Source organism: Hypomesus transpacificus, chromosome 2, assembly GCF_021917145.1.
Source record: "Hypomesus transpacificus isolate Combined female chromosome 2, fHypTra1, whole genome shotgun sequence".
NCBI lineage: Eukaryota > Metazoa > Chordata > Actinopteri > Osmeriformes > Osmeridae > Hypomesus > Hypomesus transpacificus.
Window position 1 is genome coordinate 4,294,294 of NC_061061.1, and position 12,262 is coordinate 4,306,555.

Genomic DNA, 12,262 nt, shown 5'->3' on the forward strand with positions numbered 1-12,262 from the left:
CCCCATCCAATTTCTAAAAATATGTTTATATATTTAAAACTATGTCTGTAAAGAAACTCACATTTGAAGTAACTTATTTCCAGGTAAAATCCATTGTGTGAAAGACGGTAGGACCCCGGCAAAAACTGTTTAGGAAGCCCAGTTTCAGCTATGCCTTGAAATGGGCATGCGCAAAGTTGTTGCTCAGGGGCAGACTGAGGGGCAGGTTTGCTAAGGAAGAATTGTAATATTCTGTGATGACTTGTCTTTGAAAATGAAACTCTTAAGAGTCGCTTACCTTTTGGTCACATTTAACAATTTTGTAGGCCTATTACAAAACTATTGGAGCACAAATTTGCATGTCATACAGCTTTGGTGTGCTATAGCCTACAAATAATGTTTGCTTAATCATGTTACTCATCACACATTGATTGCTTTTGTACATGTTTATAGTAAAGAATGAAAGACCAAATTATATTCCACATTCTGTCTTTTTTAATTTACGATGTGTCTGCATATGAGAACATTGATGACCAATGACCTGCTGGGGCTGAGCAGCACATGAATTACATGCAGTGTCTACATTTATATATATAAACCACTATATTGCACTCAAGATCCGTTGTCCTGCGACAAAAATAAGGTAACCAGCCGACCAAGGGACGACGTCGCGGCAACGTTGTCCACGGGTCTAAAAATAAGGTAACCAGCCGACCAAGGTACAACGTCGCGGCAACGTTGTCCACGGGACCAAAATTAACGTAACCAGCCGACCAAGGTACAACGTCGCGGCAACGTTGTCCATGGGACCAAAAAATAAGGTAACCAGCTGACCAAGGTACAACGTCGCGGCAACGTTGCCCACGGACCTAAAAATGACGTTACCAGCCGACCAAGGTACGACGTCGCGGCAACGTTGTCCATGGGACCAAAAAATAACGTAACCAGCCGACCAAGGTACAACGTCGCGGCAACGTTGCCCACGGACCTAGAAATGACGTTACCAGCGGACCAAGGTATGACGTCGCGGCAACGTCGCCCACTGGTCTAAAAATAACGTAACCAGCGGACCAAGGTACGACGTCGCGGCAACGTTGCCCACTGGTCTAAAAATAACGTAACCAGCCGACCAAGGAACGACGTCGTGGCAACGTTGCCCATGGGACCAACTGGCAACATTCCCTTTATAACGTTGCTACGACGTTGCCACGACGTTGCCAGAAGGTAACGTCGCGGGTTACCAACTGAGCACTTACTGGCAACGTTGCCGCAACGTCATGTGTTAGCTGGGTATCGGTTATAAAAAGCGAATTCACTTCTAAATAACAGTAGTTATAGGGTACCCAAAAACGTATTTGTGAATTGTCAATTGAAAGGTTGTAAAATTCCAGAGCAAAGAGAGCAAGCCAAACTGGCGGCAACATATTTTTATAAAGTGTCGAAAAGCTTATCCAAACAACGTCAATCGTGGCACTGCACTCTATTGGATTATAAAATGGACACACGCAAAATATGAATACTGCATAGTGCCTGGTTTTTCCAGATAATCCTGGGAAACTCGCTGCCCTAAAATCCCATTCACACAGATAGACAGACAGATACACATATTCACACACACCTACACACCCACACAGATATTCCTAGCATTATTAGAGAGATGAATTTTTTCCAAAGAGAGAAATTATTTGATAAATTGTACTAAGATTTGATAATGGTTATTTCAACCTTTTTATATTTTGATTTTTTTTCCTGCCTTAAAAAAATTGAGGAACAACCTCCTCTGCCTCTATAGACCAGCCTCCACTGCTGTACACATTACAGTAAATTACATTACAGTATATCCCCTTCAATCCATGTTTCTAAGACTCTATAACTTCGGAGGTTATGTGTAAAGTACATAAGAGTATAAACATTTTATAATTCTGATTGAAATACATTTGCCCGTTCAGGAATGTTACCATTCGGCAGTTCTACGACATCACTCCCACCAAAAGAAGTAACGTCCGCCTTAATGATGAACTGTAAGTTGATTTTTGCTGTTGCAGCACAGTAAACTGATTGACGTTTTCAAGCTTCACATAATTCACATATGTATGTGACACAAACTTACACGTACACATTATTTGTATTGTACAGTTTGGTGTTAATAATGCACATTTACATCCATAGTATTCCCAAACCGACTGAAATCAACCTTGCGTAAGTATAGTATTATCATAGCATAGATAGGTCATCTTTTTGTCTTTCATTTCTTCACATCGTCTCTAACACAGTCTCTTTCTCTGTACCAGAGAGAGGATGATCCAGGTTCCCATTCCAAAGGAACATCCGTATCAGTCCCACATCTCTCGCTTTGCCTTGTTTCCGACCTTCCACTCTCCAGACGACCCAGACACGGGCGTACGAGCTGCTTCCAGACAACCCCTCAACCCCCTCATACCGTCTAGTGCTCCAGAAGTCACGGTGCTGAGCAAAACTAAAGGTGAGGATACTCAATCAAACAATCAATCACTTTATTTACAAAGCACAATTAAACACAACTTCCGTTGACCAATGTGCTATACAGAGTGCTAAAATAAGACCACAACACAAGACACAGACAAACAGAAGAACCGCATCAACATTCATTTTTTATAAGACAAATACTGTGTGGTAGAGAGAGACACATGTAGAGATAGAGACAGGGAGAGAGAAATCTCTCATGTTTTAAGATGAGTACCTCATCTCAGGTGGTCCATACCGTAATGAAGTGTTGGCGGTGCCCATGACGGCCAGGAAGAAAGCCATGGCCTGGCCTGGGCAACATGGCTTCTTGGATGTGAGCATGAACAGCGTCAACTGACTTAAAGGTACAATAACAGCCAATGTTTTCAGAATGAGGTGAAATGTCTTGTAACTTTCTCGTTCTGTCCACACATTTGTTCCTCTGGGTGTTAGCACACCAAGCCAGTGACGGATGAGAGTCAGACGTTCTACCCCAAGCCCCTAAAGACAGTCCTCCCCAACTCCATCCTGCGAGACATGGACCTGACTTTGTCAGAACGGACAGCCAACATCCTCCATAATGTAGAGAAGTCATACTGGATCACCTCCTACCAGATGAACTTCACAGGTAGAGCTCCCACACAGACGACAAGGCAGAAACATTGGAAACATGGAAACTGTGGCGCTAAACAGACCGCAAAACCTTCTCACGTGTTCAAGGGAATGAAGTTGAAAGTTGTATTCTGGTGATCTTTCCTTCAGGGTCAGGACCCGCAAATCCCTTAAGGATGGATGACTTCCATGAAAAAAACATTGAAATGATATCTGGCAACTTGACTCCATACAGTGCTCAGCTGGTACAGTATAAATACAATAAGAGCACATGAAATATAATGTACTGTGCATTACACCCCACACCACTTCCTCCCCAACTGGTTGGTTAAACAATATTACTCTATGCTCCCTTGTAACTCTTAACCCGTGTTTGTCTTTCTCAGAGAGAACGATCCCATCCAGTCATGTTGCCCACCATGCCAAGAGACGGCCGTGAGGCTAGAGTGAGGCAAGGACGCCGTGCTTTGAAAAGCACCTACTGCCCTCCTGCCCTCACCCTTGCCGAACCCCTGAATTCTAACCATATTTCCACCCAGAACGAAGAGCCTCTGGGAGCCCGGTCACAACATCCAGACCCCAGTGGGAAGAATGGCATTGCAGAGGAGATGAACGGTAGACACCCAGCCCTCAGCCCTGTTAGACCTGGGCAGGCAGACAGGTCTGGGATCAGGCCCAAGCATCTCCACGAGGCAGGACTGTGGTGTGAGACTTGTGGGGAAGAGAAATGTGTCTGTCAGGGCAGGGAGCCTCACGTGCGCAGGTCCGGTCCACAGAGCAGCCGGGCCACCAGAGCCTCCCTGGGAGCGGTGGAGAAGATTACAGACACAGAACGCTCTCTGGCATTGTACAGCCGACAGCTGCCACGCTTCGTTCCTGAGATAGAGGGTGCCATAGTTGACACCCGTGAGGTGACTCGTTATGAAGATGTTCCTCCAAGCAGGAATCACAATTATACACTGGGGGGCAACCCGTTCAGCCTGAGTGACCCAATGTTAGATACCGACAGAAAGGTAGTGACATTTGATAGTGAGGGTTCTTCAAAGCAAGTTGTAACAAACAACTGGCAAGATAGAGAGTTCCCACGCAGCATCTCCAACCCTTGCATCCAACCACGACCGCCTGCTCTGGCCTCTGCTCAGCTGGTGAGGAAGACTGGACGAGTGCCCCTGGGCCGCTCCCATTCATCCCTGCTGGAGCTCCAGGACTCATTCAGCAAGACAGAGGTCCACCAGCGGCTCCACAGCACCCTCCAGGGGGCCACGGCGGACCTGCGCCTAAACACCTCCACTGGAAGGAAACACCAGTTCTATGATCTTAATTGCTACTATTTTAATAATAACTGAGTTGGGTACTTGTGTCATTTGACCCACAGAGGTCACCATTGTGGCAGTTTTTCTTCTTGTTTGGTAAACATAACCAGTATATCCAACACAATGCTATTCAGTTTCTTCTTTGCTGACTGTTTTTAAGGGATTTTCAATAAATAAATAAAGAATGTTAATGTGTTTTGTGAATACATGTGGATGTTTTGTACCCAGTGGCTACTCTAAGTTTATTGTGTACACAAACACTTCCATTTTTAAGTCAGCCTTGCTAAGCAATGAATGTCAGGAATGACATAAAATAATGCTTCAACTGTTAATGAACCACCTGTACTTGTTTAGGAGGAAAAGATACAGCCTTTATTTAAACACATCTACTGCAAAGGTCAAGACAAGAATGTAAAAAAACACCAATGACATTTCATACCGTGTTAAACACAATATGGTCTTTGAAACATATTTAAACAGATGTCAAAATGATACCACAATGAATGTACATGTTTTTAATAAAGTACAGTCACACCCTAGAAATAATCTTAAATGAGTAAAGGATTCACATTCTTTCAAGTGTTTTTCTGGCACTGCAGATCTGTCTAAGAAGGAGGAATGCCTTTTCACTAGTGTTGCACTCAGAGTGACTTTACACAAAAGGTATTTCTTCTTCCAGTGAGTCATCCTTGAGCTAGGCCGATGTCCTTGAGTGGTGTTCTGCTTTTCAGATTCTCTGAAAGACCTCAAACTCAGGGCTTATGAAAGACCACATATTCTTGCAATGTGCTGGGTATTGTACGCTCTTGCAGTACTGTACATTTTCTACAACTAGTATATAGAACGTGTATTTGTCTCACTACACAATGCTTGTATGTTATTTTGTAATTATTTGTAGCATATTTTCTAAAACGGTCTTTGTGAAACTATTTCATTTGATTGTGCAAGAGTCACATGCATATTTCACTGCCTGACAGTATTACATTGAGTTTGTACTTCTGGTTTAATCAATTGTTTTTGTGATTTTCTTCCACACAAGACCCACACACCTTTTTCCAACAATCAGCTATTTCAATGTTGTCCACTAGATAGCAGTACATGTACAAACAATGGTCATTTTACAACAGGATCTCAGCCATTCTGAGGATCTAAGGCCACATATTTCATTCTCCTCAATACATGATGTTTAATGACACTCAGTTCATTAATCAAGTGGACTTTTGTTCAAATTAATGAGACAGGAGTCACAGTTATCCCGACACCCCCAAAGGTTTCATGTTCCATTTATGAATAAGCTCTCATGTTCATTTTAATGGGTTTGTTATGATGTCTCTTTATTGTACCGCAAAGTATAAGTATTGATTCATGACGAAGAATAGGTGGTGTGACCATGTGGGAATGAACATTTAGTCTGGGTGTTGCATGATGCTTAATCAAGTCTGAATCTATACTGTTGAATTGAGGGAGTAATCAGGATGAGACTATTGTGAGTCTATGTGTAACCAAGTGCCCCACATAATTTAAAATGTTCACAATTGAATGAGCATTGAATTCTCAGGCTTAAGGCATGTTATTGCAAAGTACAAAACACATTATCTGTGTTTAATGAGCTCATGTCACCACACCTTGACAGAAAGGTCAATGCCCATATAGGATACCATCACACGTGATGTAAGTAATGCAAGTAAAATGACACGTTGACAAAACCATAGGTTATATTAAATGTTTAGTTTTTAGTATCTTTGAGATAATTGGACAGCATATCTGAATACCACCCAAAACAGTTGAATTCTGTAATGGGTCTCTGTGTTATGAATAAACTTGTTTTTGTGTGCTTTTATTATTCAGAATCTGAATTCGTTTTATTCGCCATGTATATTACACAAACACATAATTGACTGTGGCAGAAAGGTGCTAACAATAAACATACTGATCTTAAATTAAGTAAAAGTACAGTAGTTTAACTAATTCTAAGAACTAAACCAGGGGTCCCCAAACTACTGCCCGCGGGACGATTACGGCCCACCCACGCATTTGGACCGGCCCCTTTGAACAATACCAGAAAAAAAGATTGATTATAAAGAATCAGTTCACACTGATTAATATGCATAAGTAAGTAAATGTTTTGATTTCAATAGCAATGAATACCAAAAAAGGTCATTAGGATAGTAATAATGCTCTTTTAATAGGCTATATATCCCTTTATATGTACGGATGTATGGTTTAAAATCATAATAAAATCTACACAATAATACTGGTAGTCACTCCGGCCCATGTAATTTTCTGTTACAGACCTACCCGGCCCCACATTAAGGAAATACAAAATTATCCGGCCCTCGTAAAAAAAAGGTTTGGGGACCCCTGAATAAAACAATTTAAAAATAAAACAATTTAAAATGTAAAATGTATATAAATAAGAATAAACATGTCTTTTATGAGCCCGTTCAAAACTATTTAAACATACCACTGGAAACAAAAGCATTCAGCTATCAGAATGCTATTGGGTATCACAATGTGCTTTTTAGATACCAATTTCAACTGTTGCTACAAGTTTACTGGGAAAAGTCAATACTGTACAATACTGTATTACACACAGAAAAATTCATGTATTTTGTATGTACATTTGTTTTTATAGCACTGTGATACATGCATACAGAACCTTCACATTTGCATGCACATTTTTACACGTCTTAGATGCAAGTCATATAGAGTGAACAGAAAATTGCCACAAAATTACACCCATGCAAAAAAAAGAGAAAGCAATTGGTTGATTGGTTAGGTTGTCATTTCTGTTTCATTACTAAGTCACCTGGCAGGTAATTTGCAGACATCACATACATTCCATATCATAGATATTTATGGAATATACATCTATGTCTGACAGATTTTGATTGTTGAATTCATCATTTTGCATGTGATGGCTCACACGATGAAAGAATGTTTACAAGTTGTGAAAAGTATGACAGTGTCACTGAGAATCAACTTATCAGTTTTGATCAGCATCCATGTGCATGTGTACACAACAACTATTGTTATTGTGCCCAATTCAAAATCAGAATCATAAGCTTTATTCGTCATGTGAGTTTACACAAACAATGAATTCACTGTGGCAGGAAGATGCGATAAACATAAGAATCCTAGCTATAAGTCTAAAAAACCCAGTCTAAATAAGTTTAATTTGGAGACAATTATACTTAAAATTTTGCACACGTGTCAAAACACATGCTAATTGCTTAGTTGAAATGTATTAGAAATGTATAATCTGGTGTGAACAATAAACAAATTGTTCAGAGATTTTAATTTATTGCTTTGAAAAAATAATTCTCATTCGAGAATTGAGCCAAAGCGATTGAGGAAAAACTGCAATGTGTTCATAATAGCTGTTTTACAGTGTCTTCCCATCTAAATGATTACAACTTTGAAACTTGTATGCCTAAACCCAGCCGGCCAGCCCAGTAGCCAACCGTTACCTTATATTTGAAACTTTTAGGGGACGTTAGGGAAAAGATGCTGTCAAAAGGTACCCAATCGCTTTTCTACTCACATTGAGGTTCACCACAGTTCTCTGTTCTGATTGGACTTTGTTCTTGGCAATTACTCATCAGCCCGCCTCCCATCTGATGGGTTTAGCAATCAGATTCCGTGCACCATCATACGCACTTGAGTTGTCTGCATGATGGTCAATGAAACAGTAGGCACTAGAAGAGAGTTGATGTCCTATAGCCTACATAATTTTAATGCGTAGCCTACCTGCGACTTTTCTTCCTTTTTCTTAACGGGTTGCTCTTTTCTTCTTAAAACAAGCTGACAGCTTCCTCTAGTTGAACAGCAACGTTCTGTTGACATCTGTTCCGGAATCCTGAAACCAGCAAAGCAACTCTGTAAAGGTAAGTGAATAGTTTCATTGACATCGTCATCGATGTGACTGTAGTTTATAGTCTACGAAATATATCACATTCATATACTGACATTAACTTTGCGGTGCACTGTAGCCTGGTTGTACATATAAACAATATGTTGAAGCAGAGTTTAGTTTAACATTGTTACACTTTTTTACTACAGTATAGCTAGCTCTATGTAGTACAGAATAATCTCGCCACAAAAAAAAGCATGTATAAATTGGCACGCATTTCACCACCTGTGAATTTGAAGCGTCCCTTAAAATAAAACCCATCAAGATGTAACACCAACTGTTAGAGTAGAGCATTTTTGGTTTTGGGTTTGACTCTGGTCTTATAGTGTAGAAAACCCAATTTATCCACCCCCCACGGGTGACTAAGCAACGAGGGATTATTTGCTGTGGCAACATTTTATTCCGTTTCTTATTTCTGTTTTATTATATTTCATCAAACAGACGATTCACAGATCCATGACTGTCACTATGGCAACCCACACACACACATACACACACACACACACACACACACTCATATTTGTTTTGGGGGGGAGGGATTAACTGTAAAAATTAGATTAAGAGGACTGTGTAAACCTACTACAGAATGTAATTAGCTATTGAAATTGTAAACTTACAGTATGAAGTCATACTGTGTAGGTAGTGTGATTCTGTGGAGAGATGTTGTTAGGATTATACATTTTCAGACTTCCTCTTGATTAGCCTCACACTTCAGACAAGAGCAGGCGTGTTGAATAAAATAACTATGGAATGTGTATATTGTTGTGTACCCCCCCCCCCCCTCTCACACACATACACACACACACTCAACACATATCTCACTAGATGCAAACTATGCCCTATACACCAGAAACTAGTATAGGTTTGTTGAATAAACAATTACACACGAAAGTGCATACTGCGAACTACCCTTTACTCGTTAGTGAAGTGCATATAAACTTCTTATGAATCAACTACTTGTTATAAACACCAAGCTTGAATAGTTGTTTATTTCCCCCAACATCTGGCTCAGATCCACCTATCTCAGGGGAAACCTTCTCAGTAGGAGTTTTATGCTGTTTGTGTTTGCCTTGGAAGGAATGTGGGGCTGATTGAAAGGGACTATTCAGATATTTTGGAAAAATACCTTTCATTCCATCCCAGCCAAAGCCCAGCCCAGCCCAGCCTAGCCCAGCTGTTCAGGTTAGCCTGGTGGTTTAGGTGCTGGTGTTTGACTTCAGGCTATTGATCCTTCTCTCTGCAATCTCTCTTCAACATTTTCTACGTGTATACTACACAGATTGGGACTGAAGGCCAAACCACCACAGAATCTCTGGAATTTAGTGAAAATTAAAGACAAACCTTCACAGACATTCTGTGGATTTCTGTGGAAGTCTTGAAAATGACATGACGAATGCATCTGTCCTTAAGGTCACCTTCACTCCTTTGTCCTCTAAAGGGCTTCCGATTTGCTGCTTTCCGTCTAATTGAATCTTTGAATTGTGCGGTCATCATGTAATTCACCGATACCATTATATGCATGGCTCATGCACAGTCCCCAGTTCTCCTTAACCTCAGATTACTCCCATGCCCTGCAGCAGCAGCAGGACTGAAGGTAGAACGACTGCATTTTTCTAGGTCACTTACTCCTGCATCATGCTGCATTGCCCTCTGTTCAGACCTTTCCTGCTATTCTGTTTTATCTGTGGTACAATAAATCATTCTGAATAGTCATATTACCAACAAACATAATCATTTAATTTAATGAATAGTGTCTTCATCAATAGGCAGTCACCTAAATTATAGTTATTATATTGATCTACCATGAGTCATCATGAGTTGCATTAGGAATGTGTCATCACTGGTGAGCATCATCGCATTATGTTTGGAGTCTGTGATGCATATGAGAACAGGAAGGTAATGATTGTAGGTGGGTGATGTGCAGAGAACTGGGGAACAGGACTACCAGAGCAGATGGTGAAACTCGGGCAGGTGTTGCCTTCTTCTGCGAGGGCGGAACATGCATAATAGATGTGGCCTGAAATGTAAACAGGTGAGTGAGGTTTCAGGCATTCATCAATGCTCCTCAGCATATTACATATGCGATTTCTTTCAATCCCAGTCAGGTGATTATGTCACATTGAACTGATAAGTAAAAAATATTTGAAAATAATGATCAAATTAAATATGGTTTAGAAAAATTGTTTTCCACTTTAAAACTGTTGTTTTCCTTGCTCTAATCCCATTTTATCTAGCATAAGGTATCACATCCTCTTCTGTACACACTGAGAAAGGTTCTGTCAGGCTTATCAACCTATTTCAGACAGCAAGAGTCGGGAGGCGGGTGAGACCCATTGAATAACTCCCATCCAGACTGACTACCAGCTTTTTACTATGAGTATTTTCCCTCAGCATGAATTTTTAACTCGAGGGGTCACTTCCTGAGACTTTTAACAGAAACAATAGGCGGGCCCGTTTTCCCGAAAGCCAGACCCACATTTGCTTGTTCTCCATAACTACTGTACAGCTTTAGGACTGAATTATTCAAAGCCTTCTACATTTTACAAGCCTTCCAACTCTGAAGTTCTTCAATAATGGAAGTTATTTTAAAAGAACGTTCCATAGACTTCGGTATATTTGAATCTATTTATACCATAATGAAAACAGATTACAACAAGATGTGCATCTATGTTGTCCAATGTTCAGATGTTGGGTACATTTAACCCCTGCCTAGACTATACGTTTCGTCTCAACATGAAATGTAAAATTCACTGTTACATCAACAACAAATGCACTCTGTTTTTTTGTAGGTGATTGCATCTTTTGTGAGTTTTACATTCTCTGCATGTGAATATTTCATTTTGTTCAATCTGTTCTCTAGTACTGGTATTTTTTCAAATATAATACCAGGACAATCCCTGAAGTTTGGTCCTCACTCAAGCTTACTGGTCGGTGAACGAGAAATCTTCCCCAATCGTAAATTAAATTGAGTGAAGTCTCTCTGAAAGAGGTGGGAGCTGCTCTTGCTGTCTTGTTATCTGTTGTGGGTGTAGGCCTAGGCTTTGGATTGGATTATTCAGTGCTGCTCCAATGCATGAAATGAAGAAAAAAAATTATGCACAAAAAAGAGAGTAACCGCAATGGCTTCAAAGGGCTGTGGGTGAGAGTTGATCACCACTTCCTCAATAAGCAATTCACTGCTAATAGAATGCTTGAAAGCAGACAGAGCATCCTAACTTGGAATGACACAAAGCCCTTTATTCTGTCGGAAGGGGAAACGCGAAAATGGATATTAAACTATAGCACTCCATTCTCTGTTAGTCTTCATTAAAGGTTGTTGACTGTTTTAAAGGCTTCTTGCTTCTGTTCTGCTGTGGGGCTCTCTAGGTTTGCTCTTATTATTGGACGGGCAAACAGATGGCTGATCTCACTGAAGCCTATGTAACTCAATTCTAAAGTGTCCTAGAGATGCTTGACTGGGTTAGTTAGAGAGTTCAGTCAAAGAGCAAATCTGACATTTTCCCAGTTGTGGGAACTTGAGTCAGATGGTTCTTGTCTAACTGTCCATAAATGGAAAGGAGCTAGTTCTAAATATATCACAACCTTAGCAACGATGTGTGGATTGGGACCATTAAAGATACATCTCCCATCTGAATAAAAGACGGCTAGTTGCTTAGAGATGACAGTGACCTTCATGTCATCGAGAAATATAGATTGCGGTATTGCTTCAGGTTCAAGACGGAAACTGTTATGTTCCTAGAGATCTGTCAGATTTCTAAATGACCTTGTCTCCCTTCCCTAACTGCTCTCCTGTGAACAGCATCCCTGTTTTCAGCAGGGACAGAGGCAGGCTTGAGATTGACAGCCTGATGGCAGTGTAGCTTCTGGAAAGGATCAGAATCGGAGTTCACCTCTCTATCAATTCACCAGCACTGGAGCAGTAAGGAAATGGAGGCCAAGCTGGAGTCCCCCTAAACACTGT

General features: G+C 40.7%; 2 protein-coding genes across 3 annotated transcripts in view; both read left to right on the plus strand.

Annotated features, from left to right (window-relative positions):
- The first annotated feature begins 1,927 nt into the window (after nt 1–1,927).
- On the plus strand, nt 1,928–4,421 carry LOC124475768 (uncharacterized protein C7orf31 homolog). The gene is made up of 7 exons (XM_047032577.1): nt 1,928–2,000; nt 2,149–2,178; nt 2,271–2,461; nt 2,709–2,797; nt 2,917–3,091; nt 3,226–3,320; nt 3,462–4,421. The coding sequence occupies exons 3-7, from the start codon at nt 2,278–2,280 to the stop codon at nt 4,419–4,421; spliced, it is 1,503 nt and encodes a 500-aa protein (XP_046888533.1). The 5' UTR covers nt 1,928–2,000; nt 2,149–2,178; nt 2,271–2,277.
- A 3,598-nt stretch (nt 4,422–8,019) lies between these two features.
- Nucleotides 8,020–12,262, plus strand: part of osbpl3b (oxysterol binding protein-like 3b) — a 30,729-nt gene continuing 26,486 nt past the window's right edge. Inside the window, exon 1 of one of the 2 annotated variants that reach the window (XM_047039326.1) lies at nt 8,020–8,275. The gene's annotated coding sequence lies outside the window, so the exon portion shown is untranslated. The remainder of the gene's footprint in view (nt 8,276–12,262) is intronic. The other variant, XM_047039343.1, reaches the window with a different exon arrangement.

Coding starts and splice junctions, on each gene's coding strand:
- LOC124475768 (XM_047032577.1), top strand. CDS start 2,278: ATGATCCAGGTTCCCATTCCAAAGGAACATCCGTATCAGTCCCACATC. Junction 2,462..2,708: donor GGTGCTGAGCAAAACTAAAG/GTGAGGATACTC, acceptor ACCTCATCTCAG/GTGGTCCATACCGTAATGAA. Junction 3,321..3,461: donor CTCCATACAGTGCTCAGCTG/GTACAGTATAAA, acceptor TGTCTTTCTCAG/AGAGAACGATCCCATCCAGT.